The sequence below is a fragment of the Chlorocebus sabaeus genome, chromosome 20, assembly GCF_047675955.1.
Source record: "Chlorocebus sabaeus isolate Y175 chromosome 20, mChlSab1.0.hap1, whole genome shotgun sequence".
Lineage (NCBI taxonomy): Eukaryota > Metazoa > Chordata > Mammalia > Primates > Cercopithecidae > Chlorocebus > Chlorocebus sabaeus.
Window position 1 is genome coordinate 39,504,952 of NC_132923.1, and position 15,541 is coordinate 39,520,492.

Genomic DNA, 15,541 nt, shown 5'->3' on the forward strand with positions numbered 1-15,541 from the left:
AGATTTGATGACATGATCACCACGTTTTCTAAGAAGTGAAAAAAAGGTTATGCATTTAGATAACTCAGTGTTTGGTGCTCATATGAGAAAAGACAGACCACATTACCAATGATGAAAATAAAAGGGTGGCATCAGGATTTAAAGATGGGTCAGAAGTGCTAAAGTCTCAAATGATCTGAGTTTGGAGAAAATATTAGGAAAAACAGAGATATATTTTGTCTATTAATACTCACTAGTTAGAGCAGGTGGTACATTGTTAAATTATAATTAGAGAGAACTGTTTCACTCTTATTGTCTTTCTAGAATCTGGTAAACAATGTTATCAGAACTGAAAAGAGTAAATATATTTGAGAGTTAAAAACCTAAGATACCTAAGGATATTGTAAAAACACACTTACCTTCATTCAATGAATTTAAATCCAAAGTGTCTTGCAAGACATTACTACTTTAAAGCCTGAGCTCATCCCAGATAGAAAAAAATACAGTGATCAGGGCCACAGATATGTACTGAACCAACTTTGCTCCCAGCCAATCCTTACCCATCTGACTCTCTCATGAATAATCTCCCTCTCACCCAACCCTCTCTCACTACTTTAGTTCCAGGAGTCTCACTTGCTTCTATTCCATCTCTTGATTTACTTGCTTCTCTCACCCTCGCTGGCCAATCTACTACTTCATTTTCTGGATCATACTTTGTCTCTGCCCTCTGTTCTCAGCATATTCAAGCTGAGTCCTTAGTTATTAGAGTTCTACCAAATTTAAACTCAAGATGTCTTTTTCTTACTGTACAGTACCTGTCTCTGCCTTCTGCTCAGAGGGCATATGTAGAATATCCAGAATAAAGTGCCTGCTATATTTTAATTGCTTTTGTAAGAGATTACTATACTATACTGATGAAAAATAAATGTTGCTCCAGGTTCTTTACCAAAGAAAAAGGTGGATGTGGTAGGGGTAGTAGGGAGAAGATGGAAACAAACCAGAAAGATTGAGATTTAACCGCAAAGGAATCCTACAAAGGTCATCCAGCTTTTGATTTGGGATCATTAGTAAAGGAAGAAGTTAAAAATCAGCATAAATTCAGTAAGAGCAAACTAAATTATCTCATTTTTCTATTTTGAAAGATTTATTAGGCAAGAAGTGAATATACCATAAAAAGATATGACACTGGTAATGGTACAGATAAGGAAATAGTTAAATGATTAAATAGCTACATCCAAATAATGTAAATATTGAATGTTTTCAATATTGAATGTTTTCAATATTTAGAAGTCATAATGACTGCCCACAGCATGCTGTCTTGGGTCCTGATTTTCGAAGGACACTTATTTGCAGAAATTGTGCAAAGTGCAGATGGTCCTGACTTACAATGGTTTTTCTTCTTTTTTTTTTTTTTTTTTTTTTTTTTGACTTTACAGTGGTTCATCTTATGAACTTAATGGTTCATCTTATGATTTTTTTTTTTTTTAACTTTACGATAGTGTGACTTACAATGGTTCATCTTATGACTTTTTTTTACTTTAAGATAGGGTGAGAGCCATAGGCATGCAATAGAAAGTGATATGATACATGCTAATCAAATATGAAGACTTGAAGCTAGAAAGAACAGCTGACATGCCAGATAATCACAATTTGAAAATAATTCCATCAGCTCTTAAAAATAGGCCAAAACTAATAAATTAATATTAGTCATAATAAATTCAGAATGAAACATCAGGGATGAAATCAGGGCTGCCTACTTCCTCACTCTTTGGCCTTAAATTTTATATCAAACAGAAACATTGACTAGTCTATTAAAAAAAAAAGAAAGAAAACTTGGCAGGGTGCTGTCTGTGGCTCATGCCTGTAATCCCAGCACTTTGGAAGGCCAAGGCGGGTGGACACAAGGTCAGGAGTTTGAGACCAGCCTGGCCAATATGGTGAAACCCGGCTCTACTAAAAATAAAAATTAGCCGGGTGTGGTGGCCTGCGCCTGTAGCCCCAGCTACTTGGGAGGCTGAGGGAGGAGAATCGCTTGAACTCAGGAGGTGGAGCTTGCAGTGAGCCGAGATCACACCACTGCACTCTAGTCTGGGCAACAGAGTGAGACTCCGTCTCAAAAAAAACAAAACAACAACAACTTTTAATTATTTCAAACTAGTAATAAATTGATAATAATGTGATCTTGGAATTCTGTAGTACTTTGCAACGTCAGTTCCTTGAACACCTACATTAAAATTAAATGTTATCATCTATAATTTAAAAGATTTAACATTGCTTTCTCCACATACATATCTACATATAAACATTTCCACTAATCCAGGATGGCTACAACATACTGCTGAACCTTTGTACATCCAAATGGATGTAATCATGAATTGGAATGATAAATATGGGTTCCCTGATCTCCACAAATGTGTGTCCAAGAGGGACTGGAGACTAGCTATATGTGATTTATTGATTTTATGCATGTTTCAGCCAACTCCAGATTCCAAGGTGTCTACTCAAGGGTATTCATAAGCTGGTAGTACTACCTGGAGGCTTTGGGATTAAAACAAATGTCCACATTCTTAGCCACGTGGAATAATTTTTTTTTGCTACTCTTTCCCAAAATGATTTAAAATAGTTGTCACTATTTTGTGCTCTTCCAGATGAAGAAATAAATATAATTTTCTTTAAAAATTGCAATTAATAAGGGATGAATTGTTAACACCATGGGCTAATAACTTCTAGAGGCTCCACAATGGTTTGACATTAAACAATGATGTTTTAATAAATGACAAAAGCATATCTCCGATATAGAGGAAAAGGCATATTTAATGTACACAGAATGTGGACTTGCTCCACATAAAATTTCTCAAGTGTATACAGTGTTTCTTTTGAAGAAGGTTTATACACTTGTTGACTGCCTACGGAGTTTCTTGTACAATCGTCTTTTGAATATTTATTGATGATTTTAGTCATCATGATCTGATTCAGTGAAACAATTCTTTAGGTTGATTTATTTACTAGGTTTAAAAAATTATTTTCGATCACATATAAATGGCCTTTTACAGCCAGACAGTGACTTCTTGAATTTATTATTTTAAAATAGTACAGGGAAATATTACACATATCCAGATACTTTGACTATGATTATTTTGTATTTAAAGTACTCATATCAATAAAAATGTTCAGTAAAGTAGCTATTACTTCATCCCACTATGTACCTACTACCATATTATATGTTTAGTGTATAGATACATAAAATTTGTATTTATTTTACAAATATTTGAGTACCCGTTGTGTTTCAGTGATCTCCAGAAACACGATGCACCACATGAGATACAAAGATGAATAAAACCCTACTAAGAGACCACAACATAGGAAGCTAAATGTAGAAAATATCCGTAACATGCACTAGAATTTGCTAAATAGAGACTAACAAATGAGTCAGCATAGCAGAGTGCTGATGATCATGGTATTTAAAGTCAGGCAACACTGGTTCTGAATCCCTGCTTCATCATTTACTTAATTATATACTTTAAATCTCAGTCACATCATCAACTATTAAATGCATGAGGTTTAAGTGAGAAAATGTGTAAAAAATATGGCACTGGCCTGAAATATATTAAGGACTCAAAAGTTATCTGCTGTCATTAGTTCCACATAATAGATATAATACCATAGGCCATCAAAAAAAATTTTTAAGAAAGAGGATGTGGAGGAGAGAGGGCAAGGAAGGGAGGAAAAGGGGAAAAGGTGAGAAAGAAGAGAGAGAAAGAGGAAGAAAGAGAGATCACATCCTCACATTTGGTTAGGAAAGAAGAAGGAAGGATTAAGGAAATCTTCATGAAGTAGTGGCATTTGAGATGTCTTTGAAGGATGCTTAGGATTTTGCAAAGTGGAGTTAGGAATGAAAGGTATTTTAGACAGGGGACTTAACCTAATGTTCGACCTCAGATGGGTCAGTTGAAAAGTGTGTCCTCCAGTGAAGCTGAAGTGCATGGTGTTTGAAACTGAGAAATAAGACAGAAAAAGACATGTTTGCAGAAAGCCTTAAATGCCAGTGTGGTAAGCCTGTGCCTAATTCAACAGATTTTTGAATAAGGTAGTGAGAAATTTAGTCTGTGTCTTACATTCTAGTTTAAGGTGGCGGCATTGCACAGGGTAGAATGGGAAAGGAAGAATGTGAGGATGAAACTTATCAAGTAGTCTCTTACAATTGCATCAAAAATAATGAGAAATTCATTAATAACGTTTAAAGATGGCAGTAAACATGGAAAGGATTCAAAAGATATTGCACATCCAGAACCCGGACTTGACGACAAATAGGAGATACTGGAGCAAGTTGTGTAGTGAAATTCCAAGACTCCATGATTGGAAAAATCCTAACACTATTCACAAAACTAAAGAAATACAAAGGAAGACCCAGTTCGTGTTGATGATAAGTTCAGTGAGTAGAGAATTTGAAGTACCAATCTCTAATCACAATGCTCATTATGCAGCTGATAAATGTAGATCTTGAGTTTATGGGAGCATTTCAAAATGGAGATATTGATTTGGATATCAAGTGCCCACCTACAAACAGACTGCAGTGTAGTTGAAATTATGACTTCATCACATTATAAAGAAAATAGGGAAGACAATATTGGAAGTTTTCCAGCATCTTATCACTTGAGAGATACACAAAGGAACTGTATAAAAATGTAAACTTTGTCTCAGTTTGAAATTCCATTATAATGAGTATATTGTAATTTAGAGATCAAATAGAAAAAAAAAAGTAAAGAAGAGTAAGCAAGATTATAAAAAGAAGAGCAGAAAATGCAATGCCAAAGAGAATATGGAAAGATGATTTTAAGTAAGAGTCAAACCTCCTTGAACATGGACCTTGAATTCAAAGAAGATTCTCATGTTAATAGTTAAAAACAAAAGCAAAAATCTTGACAGCATGCTAATTTGACATTGCTACGTTCTTTTGTTTTGTTTTATGAAGCAAAGTGTTTCTTATCGTTGATGAAACATATTCTGTGCTTCACATATTAAGCACACTCCCAATTAGTATGAAGAACAAAGCAATGTGTAACCACATGAAAGATCTTCAATGGTGAATGAAGAAAATTCCAGTTCTTTAAAAGTAAAAGAGCATCTGACTTAACTATTGGATCAACCTAATCAATTAACATAAATTAGAATTTTTAAATAGTGTTATATACTCTTCAAGACATGACAGGTGAGTATTCTATCAAAGCACTTTTTAAATTAAAATCTAAAATCCACATACAGTGAAATAAATACATAACATTCACACTCGTATTCCCTTCATTATGAGCAGTCTAATTTTCTAGCATAGTGTATTACCCTTTGTTACTTTGCGTTACTTTTTAGTCCTTCAAGGTCCAAGAATGAAAAAAAGTAAGCCATAACAACTCAAACAGGTGTCATTTATTCTTTCTGTCCACAGAAATGCTGTTTTCAATTATCCAGTCAAAAACCTATTGAATGCAGTTAATTAGGTCTCGTATTTCTAAGCTAGGCATGCATATTGCCCATCTTTCAGAATACAAACATCTAAGCTATAATTATCATAAAAAGCTTATCTATGAGAATTATGCTATCCAAAGTCTCCCAAGTTAATATAATGCAACATTGTATAAAAACAGGAAAATGCGGCCGGGCGCGGTGGCTCAAGCCTGTAATCCCAGCACTTTGGGAGGCCGAGACGGGCGGATCACGAGGTCAGGAGATCGAGACCATCCTGGCTAACTCGGTGAAACCCCGTCTCTACTAAAAAAATACAAAAAACTAGCCGGGCGAGGTGGCGGGCGCCTGTAGTCCCAGCTACTCGGGAGGCTGAGGCAGGAGAATGGCGTGAACCCGGGAGGCGGAGCTTGCAGTGAGCAGAGATCCGGCCACTGCACTCCAGCCTGGGCGACAGAGCGAGACTCCGTCTCAAAAAAAAAAAAAAAAAAAAAAAAAAACAGGAAAATGCTGAGTGATATTAATTATTACATGAAAATGTTTTAAAATGAGCTTGCTAAGTAATTCAGTGGCTATTTTTAGGATGTAATAGGAAAAGCACTGCAGTACCTTGGAACATTTGGTGAATTGAGCAACGTAGAGCAAGTTGTGGCTATGATCGATGAAGAAATGTGTATTAACTGTGGTAAATGCTACATGACCTGTAATGATTCGGGCTACCAGGTAAGAATCCTGCTGGAATTAGCATGCTATGAGACTTGTTTCTTCCGGTTTTTGTGGCAGAAAGCATTTTCTGTTGCTAAGTGTGAAATTTAAACCGGTGGTGCCAAATATTGCTCTTCTGCAACAGTACATCTTTCTGTCCTGTCACTCTTGTAATATGGTCTTTTTTTAAAAGGAAAGTTGTAATTTTTACTAACTATGCCAGCATTTAATGCACAGAATTATTTTTATATCATTTCATCATCATTAGAGAGAAAACATTAGAGAGAAAAATTAGAGAGAAACATTAGAGAGAAAAATCCAACTGAAAAGAGAAATGCACACAAAATTATGAATACTAGGAAAGCATTATGCTTTAACACAGAGGAAAGGGAAAAGAATGACCACTTATGGCCATTACTCTGAAAGGCTATGATTCCTTTTGCCAAAAGAGAGTTCTCTTCCATTCAGTATTGATTAGGCTTTTACTACAGTCAGAAAGAAGCACTTTCCCACCAACTAGTTGTGTGGTTTGTCCCAGGAATTCCTGTGAAGCTAGAAAAGCCAAAGAGATGTATTCTTCCCTCATGAAGAGAGCCATAGCTACTTTCCAACTCCTCAGTCCTCAGCAGAGCGTCTACCATGGAGGGGAAAAAAACAAGAAAAGAAAAGAAATTGGGGATTTGACTCCTTCTAGTGGGCTATTCTCTTGAAAACACATTCTGTGAATTTCTCTTTGACTTATAATTTGCTTCTTCATTTACTTCCTATATATTTATAACCTGCTATTTTTTAAAGAGTTTGCCACAACTATGACTTTTAACTAGTTGAATTTTAGAAATGGATGAAAAAAATGATCGTAACAATGCTTTTAAACACAAGTTTCTTCTCAAAACCCTGACTTATTGTGAAAGTAAAAGAATGTCTTACGATAAAGAGTTTGGAGAAAGCAAATTTTAAAGTTTTGGAAAACTACTAAACTGTTAAAAGTTGTTAAAAACTATACAATATTATTTTCATTGTATTTTTCAAGCTATAAGTAAAAACAGATCTTTTTAAGAAATGACCAATGGAATGTTCTAAATTCATAATGAAATGTCCCCATTTTAAAAAAGAGAAGTTTATGTACCTTATTCAACTGAGGGGCAGATCTCATACTGCTCATGGTGGTATTTTGCATATTCTTATGACAGACATATTTTAATTTTTAAAAAACTATTAATTTTTCTTCCTAGTTTCGCAGTTCTGCACCAAATTTTTACTCAATTCATCACTTTTTTTTCTAGCTAAAAGGTGTCTTAACAGTTATTTTGAAAGTGCTAACCATATCACATTTACTTTCATGTCATCTTTCTAATTAACCAATCAGAGATCAATCAGAAGGTCCTATAACTATCATAGCATCAGCTCTCTAATGTCTTAAATCTTAGAACTTATGGCTCCCACCGTGGAATTCTAGAGTTGGTACAACTTTAGTAAAAACCTTCTTAGTAATGAGAAAGAAAATCACAATTATGGATGTTAAAAGACTTAGTTCTTTGATTCTTCTGTCTCAGAAGATAAAAATAGAAAACCAAAATTTTTAATTGAACATAAAGTTTTATATGTTTGCAGATTTTCAAACTGTATTTCTAAGCATTAGTCTTAATTTTTATGTTACTTCATTGAGTTTCCATTTATATGAAAGAGTACATAAGAAAGAGAAATCGTTTTTACTCATCCAAACAATACCTTAAAATGTTGTTTTGCAAAACATAACACCAATTTGTGTGGACAAATATTCTTATGACTTGCTATAGCTATAGTTCTTATTGAAATATATGTTTATTTCCTTAAAGATCAGACTTTTAAAAAATATTAAGCAACTATCATGATTTACTGTGAAAATATTATTTTCATTTATATGTGCATAAAAGAGGAAAAAATATAGTTGCATGTAGCTTCATTTGGAGGAGGGAATTTTTTAAACAACTGTATATATTATATATATATATACACACACACACACATATAATTGAATTACAACATTAGGAATGAGACAGGAAAAAAAATCAGAGTAATGCAATTACTTGAAAATGTAAGATTTGTAGACCTGGCCTCAAGGGGTACCTTGGGGGTGGAGAGACACTTAATATCCCTTATAATTTCCTCAGGCCCAACTTAGTCACCTCAAAGTAGTACACAGTCTGAGTAAAACTTTTTTTTTTTTTTTTTTTGCAAGTGAGACTGCCAGGCAAGTTTCCTAAATCCCCTCCAACACCATGATCCACCCCTACATAGCTGCCCTGAAATCTGTCTTAGATAGAAATTCTGTAACTTCCGCTGAGGTCTTACATGTCGTTTTTCACTATTGATATGTGTCTCTTTAATGGGAAAATAATCATCATATCTTTTTTAAAAAAAAATCTCAATCTTGAATTTCACACTGGGTATTTTTAATTGCTGATTCTACATTGCTTCATGGAAAGAAAGAGAGAGGAAGGGAGTGAGGAAGGGAGGGAGGGAATAGAGGAAGACGGGGGAAGGAAAATTGTAAAATTTCTCAAAATCCTAAGCCGTTTCAGAGCTGGAGGCCTGGCTGTGGTAATCTGGGCTCAGTAGTGTCAGGGCCAGGACTGGACACCAGTTTTACTGGCTCTCCATTCAGTGCTTTTTCCCCTTCGTGGTGGACAATGACTAGTCAGCTTGGAAATCTTCAAAACTCAAAGCTGACTGTTAAGCTAATTTTTTTCTGCTGCTTTCTTCTAAGAACTACATGCATTATTTGAAATCCAAACAAATGTATTCATTGCCTCATATCTGACAGTAACACTTTTCCGCTGTCAAGAAAAAAGAGTGTGAAGAGGAAGAGGAGGACGTGTGAAAGTCCCCCAAAATCCACAGGTAGAAGACGCCCCATCCTGGTAGAACTGGAAAGACCTGAACTTTGCACAGAACAAAGAAAACTAGAGAGTGACTATGTTATGACATATTTTCCTCACACAATGAAGAAAAATACCCCTAAGGAATTTTAAACATTGCGTTTTTAATTTAAAAGGATTTCTTTTCTGGCTCTTTTTTTGCTCCTCTGTCAGCTCAACTGTTGCTATAGTTGCACCACAGAGCTGGACGTCGTTGTCTCAGTGCAGCTCCACTGCGGCAGAGAAAAATGTTGATGCTAAAATGGGGACATTCTTGACCTTTGTGGTCAGTGACATCAATACCCTCTACTTCTGTTTGCAGGCTATACGGTTTGATCCAGAAACCCACCTGCCCACCATTACTGACACTTGTACAGGCTGTACTCTGTGTCTCAGTGTCTGCCCTATTGTCGACTGCATCAAAATGGTTTCCAGGACAACACCTTATGAACCAAAGAGAGGCGTACCCTTATCTGTGGATCCGGTGTGTTAAGGTGATTTGTGAAACAGTTGCCGTGAACTTCCATGTCACCTACATACGCTGATCTTTTAAAATCATGATCCTTGTGTTCAGCTCTTTCCAAATTAAAACAAATATATATTTTCTAAATAAAAATATGTAATTTCAAAATACATCTGTAAGTGTAAAAAATGTCTCATGTAAGTGACCATTCAATTAATGGTCATAAAATAGAATAATTCTTTTCTGAGGATAGTATTTAAATAACTGTGTGGCAGTTAATTGGATGTTCACCGCCAGTTGTCTTATGTGAAAAATTAACTTTTTTGTGGCAATTAGTGTGACAATTTCCAAATTGCCCTATGCTGTGCTCCATGTTTGACTTCTAATTGTAAATGAAATTAAGCATTTTGAAACAAAGTACACTTTAGCATAGAAGAAAATCTATCCAAGGAAACATTTTATCATTAAAAATTACCTTTAATTTTAATGCTGTTTCCAGGAAAATGTTATTAGCTCCATAAAGTACAAAGGAAGAAAGTCAAAAAATTATTTGCTATGACAGGAAAAGAAAGCCTCAGATTGGGTTTGTAGAACTTTATTGAGTAAAATCCCCTTCGCTGAAATTGCTTCTTTTTGGTGTTGGATAGAGGATAGTGAGAATATTTACTAACTAAATACCATTCACTACTCATGCGTGAGATGGGTGTCCAAACTCATCCTCTTTTAATGGCATTTCTCTTTAAACTATGTTCCTAACAAAATGAGATTATAGGATAGAGCCTGGTGAAAGCCACTCTTTTGCTGTGCGCACACCTGCCCTGACTGGTTTTAATAGTCACCTTCATGATTATAGCGACTACTGTTTGAACAAAGCCCAAAGTATGCAATGCTGAATCATGTGCTTCATTATTCAAGAATGAAAAATATAATATTGGTAATATATATTAAATGTGCCAAATCAGTTTGACTACTCTCTATTTTAGTGTTTATGTTTAATTTCAAAAGTAATGAAATAAAAAAGAAATATATTTTCTGTTATTATTAGATAACATTTTTGTATTTCTCTATTTTCGTAATCAGTAAATAGTGTCATATAAATTCATTTATCTCCTCTTCATGGCATACTTCAATATGAATCTATAAGTAGTAAATCAGAAAGTAACAATCTATGGCTTATTTCTATGACAAATTCAAGAGCTGGAAAAATAAATGTTTGATTATGCACTTTTAGAGATGCATATTTGCCACAAAACCTGTGTGATTGAATAATATCAAATAAAATATCATAAAGCATTTTAAACATGGTCTTTTGCTGCCTCTTTTGCAAATGCAATTTCATATAAACAATTTTGATTTTGAAATAGAGCAGTTTTGGGTTAGTCCTATAGAGCATTCCATCCAAATATAAAACCCATGATAGTTTAAGTAAAATGAGGGTGAAGACAGTGTAATTACTCAAATGTTTCACTTCCTGTCCTTCTTACCCAGCTTTACCTACTGAATTAGATTTTACTCTGCCAAAAGGCATCTTTTACTGGGAACAGGCCAGGATTCTTGCAATGGCCCATGGGCAGGGACAAATGGAAAGTGGAAGCCTGTCTGCCTGCCTGAAAGTGCCAGTCTCACTATAGGAAGTACACATCTCACTTAATATTACTGCTTAGATAGTTATGTGATATTATTGACTCATATAAACTTACTCTCTTTGCATTCTTGTCATGGTGGGAGATTTTAACTTTTAGAGTTGGCAACACTTAGAAAACAGTTCCAGTAATCTAGAAAAGAGATTTGCCAGGGGTACGTGGATGCCATAATGTCTTACCCCCTACCTCAATCTGATGAGAGTTTTTCACTCTGGGAGTTTAGTAGCCTTCTGGGAATATTATGAAAGCTAACCCATGCATGTACACACCTGAATCCTCTTCAAGATACTGAATGCCAAATGCCAGGCAGAAATTTCCTTGATTGAGATTAAAGAAATAATTGTGACCTTTGCATTTTTTTCTGAGAAAGAAAGGGCAAAATGCTTTAGCTGTTTTCTTTAACTACTTTGGGGAACTACAAATGACCAGTGTTAGGCCATGGCAATCCATGATTTTATACAAGTTTCTTCCTTACACACATTTCTTTCTGTTGTATTCACTTTCTACTTCATACCAAGAAGTGTTTCTTATCCATGTTGTTTGTAGAAAACAGAACTCAATTTTACATGTGTTGTTTACAGAGAGACTCAGAATAAGGAAGAATGAAAACCATATGATTCCCATCCAGCAAGACACCAGGAGCCATTGACCCTAGCACACACATTATTCTCATGGCACTTTACCTGCAGACATGACTGGGGACATAAGACCAGACCAGAGAGTGTGGTTAGTGAGCACTTCCTAACGAATGTCTGAGAAGCTGTACTAAATGTTCTACATATATGATAATTAATTGTATGTGTCAGCTTGGCTGGGCCGCAGTACCCAGACACTTGATCAAGCGATCAAGCATTATTCTTCATGTTTCTGTGAGGGTGTGTGTTTTGGGGTTAGATTTACATGTAAATTAGTGAACTCTGAGTAAAGTAAATTGCCCTCCATAATGTGTGTGGGCCTTATCCAACCATTGGAAGGCCTGGCTAGAACAAAGGCTGACCTCCCTCGTTCAGGAAGGAATTCTTCAGCAGACTGCCTTCAGCCTTCATCTACAACACTGGCTCTTTCTGGTTGTATATCAGACTGCCTTTGGACTTGAACTATAGCTCTTTTCTAAGAGGCCAGCTTGCAGGCCTCCCCTATCAAAGTTGGGACTCATCAAGCTTCCAAACTTATGTGTGTTCATTCCTTAAAATAATAAATGAATTTTTAAACTAACTAAATAAATAAAATGTATCAGTCATGTTTCTCTGGACAATCATGACTAATACAACATGACTAATACTATTATATTTGAATGTTGTAAGGATCACAGGTAAGTGCTATTTTTTTTTCCATTTAAAAATGAAGACATAGGGGCTTAAAGAGTCTAACTTGTGTCAGGTCATATAACTGTTTAGATATGTTTGTAGATGCCCTTGGTTATGTCTAATATGCTATGTGCCTTCATTCTTTTCTTCAAGGAACCATTTATTCATTCAACAAATATTTATGAAGCAACTGTTATACAATGAACCAAGCACAGGACTAAGGACTGAGGATGTGAACTCGAATGATGAATGCTCCTTGTCTTAATCTGTTAAGACTGCTGTAACAAATTATCATAAATTATGTAGCTTATAAACAGCAAAAAAACAAACGAACAACAACAACAACAAATATGTCTCACAGTTCCAGAGGCTGGGAATTCCAAGATCAAGTTGCCAGTAGATTTGAGGTCTGGTGAGGGCCTGCTTTATGGTACAGAGATTGGACCTTATGGCTGTGTCCTCACATGGTAGAGGGGTGAACAGGCTCCCTTGGGCCTATTTATGAGGGCACTAATCTCATTAAGGAGGGTTCCACCCTCATTTAATCACCTCTCAAAAGCTCCATCTCTTAATACTATCACCTTGGATATTGAAATTTCAGCATATGAATTTTGAGGAGACAGACATTCAGACCATGGCACTCCCTAGCTTCAAGGTGCTTACAATGTACAGGGGAAATAGTATGTAACATGTGTTGAATGCTAGGAAAGCAATCCCGAGAGCAGGGGCATCAAAGGCATACTCTCTTAACCAGGTGACAAGCCAAGTTTTGAGCTCGTAAAGGAATTTCCTAAATAGGTAACAAGAGAAGGACACCTCAAGCAGTGAAAACAAGAGAGAGCACAGAGATTTGAAAAGTCTGGAATGTTCGGAAAACCACAAAAGCTTGACTTAGCTGGGACAAAAGGAACATGTGGTTGGAAGTAAGGCGGAGACAGAGAGATAGGTTTGGATCACACTAGAATCCCTCAGGAAATCAGAATCAGCACTTTGTTCACTCATTCAAAAATATTAAGTATCTTCCTTATGCCAAGCACTTCCTAGTTGATAGTGATTCAACTATGGACAAGACAAACGTGGCTCCTGCCTTACTGGGAGTGCGTCTTAGTGGATGATACAAAAGTCAAGCAAATAAATTAACTGCAAACTATGGTAAGTGCTCTGACAGTAACAACAGCTCCTGAGATGGAGCTGAGGAAGGCACTTATTCCTCCTAGCATGGGCAGGTAAGTCCTGATGGATGGGAAGGAACCAATCACGTGAAAAATAGAGAGTGTGTTCCAGAGATGAAACAGCAATTGCAAAGGTCAAGAGATTGGAGAGCCTGAGTTACTTAAATGACTACAAAGGTAAACTGAGGTAGGATAGTAAAAGACAATAGTTAAAATCTATAGAAACCATGAGCCAGAAGCAATCTGCAAGATGTTCCTTAAGATGTCTTCCCCCCTCCCACTCTGACTGGTGTTATCACCTTTTCTGTACAGTTAATGCCAACATCTATACCTTTAAGTTAGACTTCTGAGTACCTGAGCACTTGCTGTATTTAAATATTTTTAGCTTAATTCCAATATCAAAATAGTTATTTCCCTACTTTTTCTGTTCCATACCCACATCCATTTAGTTACCATGTCTAACAATTTTACCTCTAAAACATCTCCTAAGGCTTTCTCCAGTTTTCCATTGTACACACTGCCATGATTCATTCTTCCATTATGCATTATCCAGCTCTTGTAGTAATATCTCACTCCCACTCATGCCAGCACTCTCCTAGATTGCTTGCCAACATGCATATCCTATCATATTTCTCCATGATATAAAACCCTCGAGATTTCTCCATGTTTTAACAAATTAAAATGGAATTCAAGACCCTCCTAGGAAGGCCTCTCACTACTATTCCAACTATATGTGACCTTTCTTACCCCCAAAGTTTGAGGATTAGTATCTACTTGGAGTTTGATACCCTGCTTCCACTTAATTGCTTGTCACCTCAGACATCCAAACCTCAAATTCCTAATCTGTAAAGTGGATATTAAAATAGTTTGTACCACCTAAAGTTAAGGTTATTGTGCGGATAAAATGAAATAGTGACTCTCAATGAATAAGTATTCAATTACTATTTTTCTTATTTAAAAACATCCTATAGTGAAACACTTTAAAAAAAAGTTTTGAATATATTTCATATTTTGTCCCATGTATTTTTAAGATTAAAATGTTCATACTGGGACTATTTGTAAATCTTAACGGTTCCTTCATTAATAATGAGTTAAATACAATTTTTAATATGTATTCAGTTAAAAAATATTTATATCAGAACTCATCTAATCAAGTTATACTTTATAACAAATAGATAGTTTCAATAATAAGAAAACAGTAACTAAGATGTTATATTGTCCTATGACACCATCACAAGTTTATCTTATAAAATACTTATGGTAGAGCTTTGTCAACACGATGAAATGGCTTAAAATGTTATGCTGACTTTGTATAATGTCAAGAAATAAATTACTTGTAGATACTTGAGAATTTTTATATAAATCCTATGTTTATAATGCAGGAAAAAAAATCGTCTAGCTTTGTTTTAAAACTTCATTGACCAAAAAAAAAAAAATGCCGAAATTGAAATGTAATGAAACAGTTCATTTAACTGCACAGAAATGTAGTCAGGTAGAGGTTATTAGCCCCATTTCACAGATGAAAAAACAAGGCTTAGGAATTTCTGTGATTTTCCCAAAACTATACATTGCCAAGGGCAGAGTTTATACTTAAACCTGTTACTCCAATCACTCACTATACAGTCCACAGTACATAATCCCTGTCTTCACTGGAGTCTCTTAAAACTTCCTACTAATATGAAAATAGTTATTCACCTTACACACAGGAGAGTAGAATCCATATCTGTCACTTGCTGACCTTGGATACATTAACTACAGTGCTCAGGCTCAATTTCCTCATCTATAAAATGGAGAAGATAATAGCCATACACTTAATAAGTTAGATATAATTACTGTTGTTCAGGAACATAGAAATTTCAAATACAATTTTAAAAGATAAAAGGCCACTAACTAAAATCTACATTTGCTAGACTCAAAG

General features: G+C 35.4%; 1 protein-coding gene across 3 annotated transcripts in view; it reads left to right on the top strand.

Moving 5' to 3' along the window:
- The window catches only part of DPYD (dihydropyrimidine dehydrogenase), an 844,938-nt gene extending 834,135 nt beyond the window's left edge, over positions 1–10,803 (top strand). For all 3 annotated transcript variants that reach the window (XM_007977863.3, XM_007977867.3, XM_037982468.2), the window contains 2 exons: positions 6,019–6,159; positions 9,361–10,803. In XM_007977863.3, the coding sequence (XP_007976054.3) occupies positions 6,019–6,159; positions 9,361–9,531 (312 nt within the window). In that variant the 3' untranslated portion in view covers positions 9,532–10,803. The remainder of the gene's footprint in view (positions 1–6,018; positions 6,160–9,360) is intronic.
- The last annotated feature ends 4,738 nt before the right edge of the window (positions 10,804–15,541 follow it).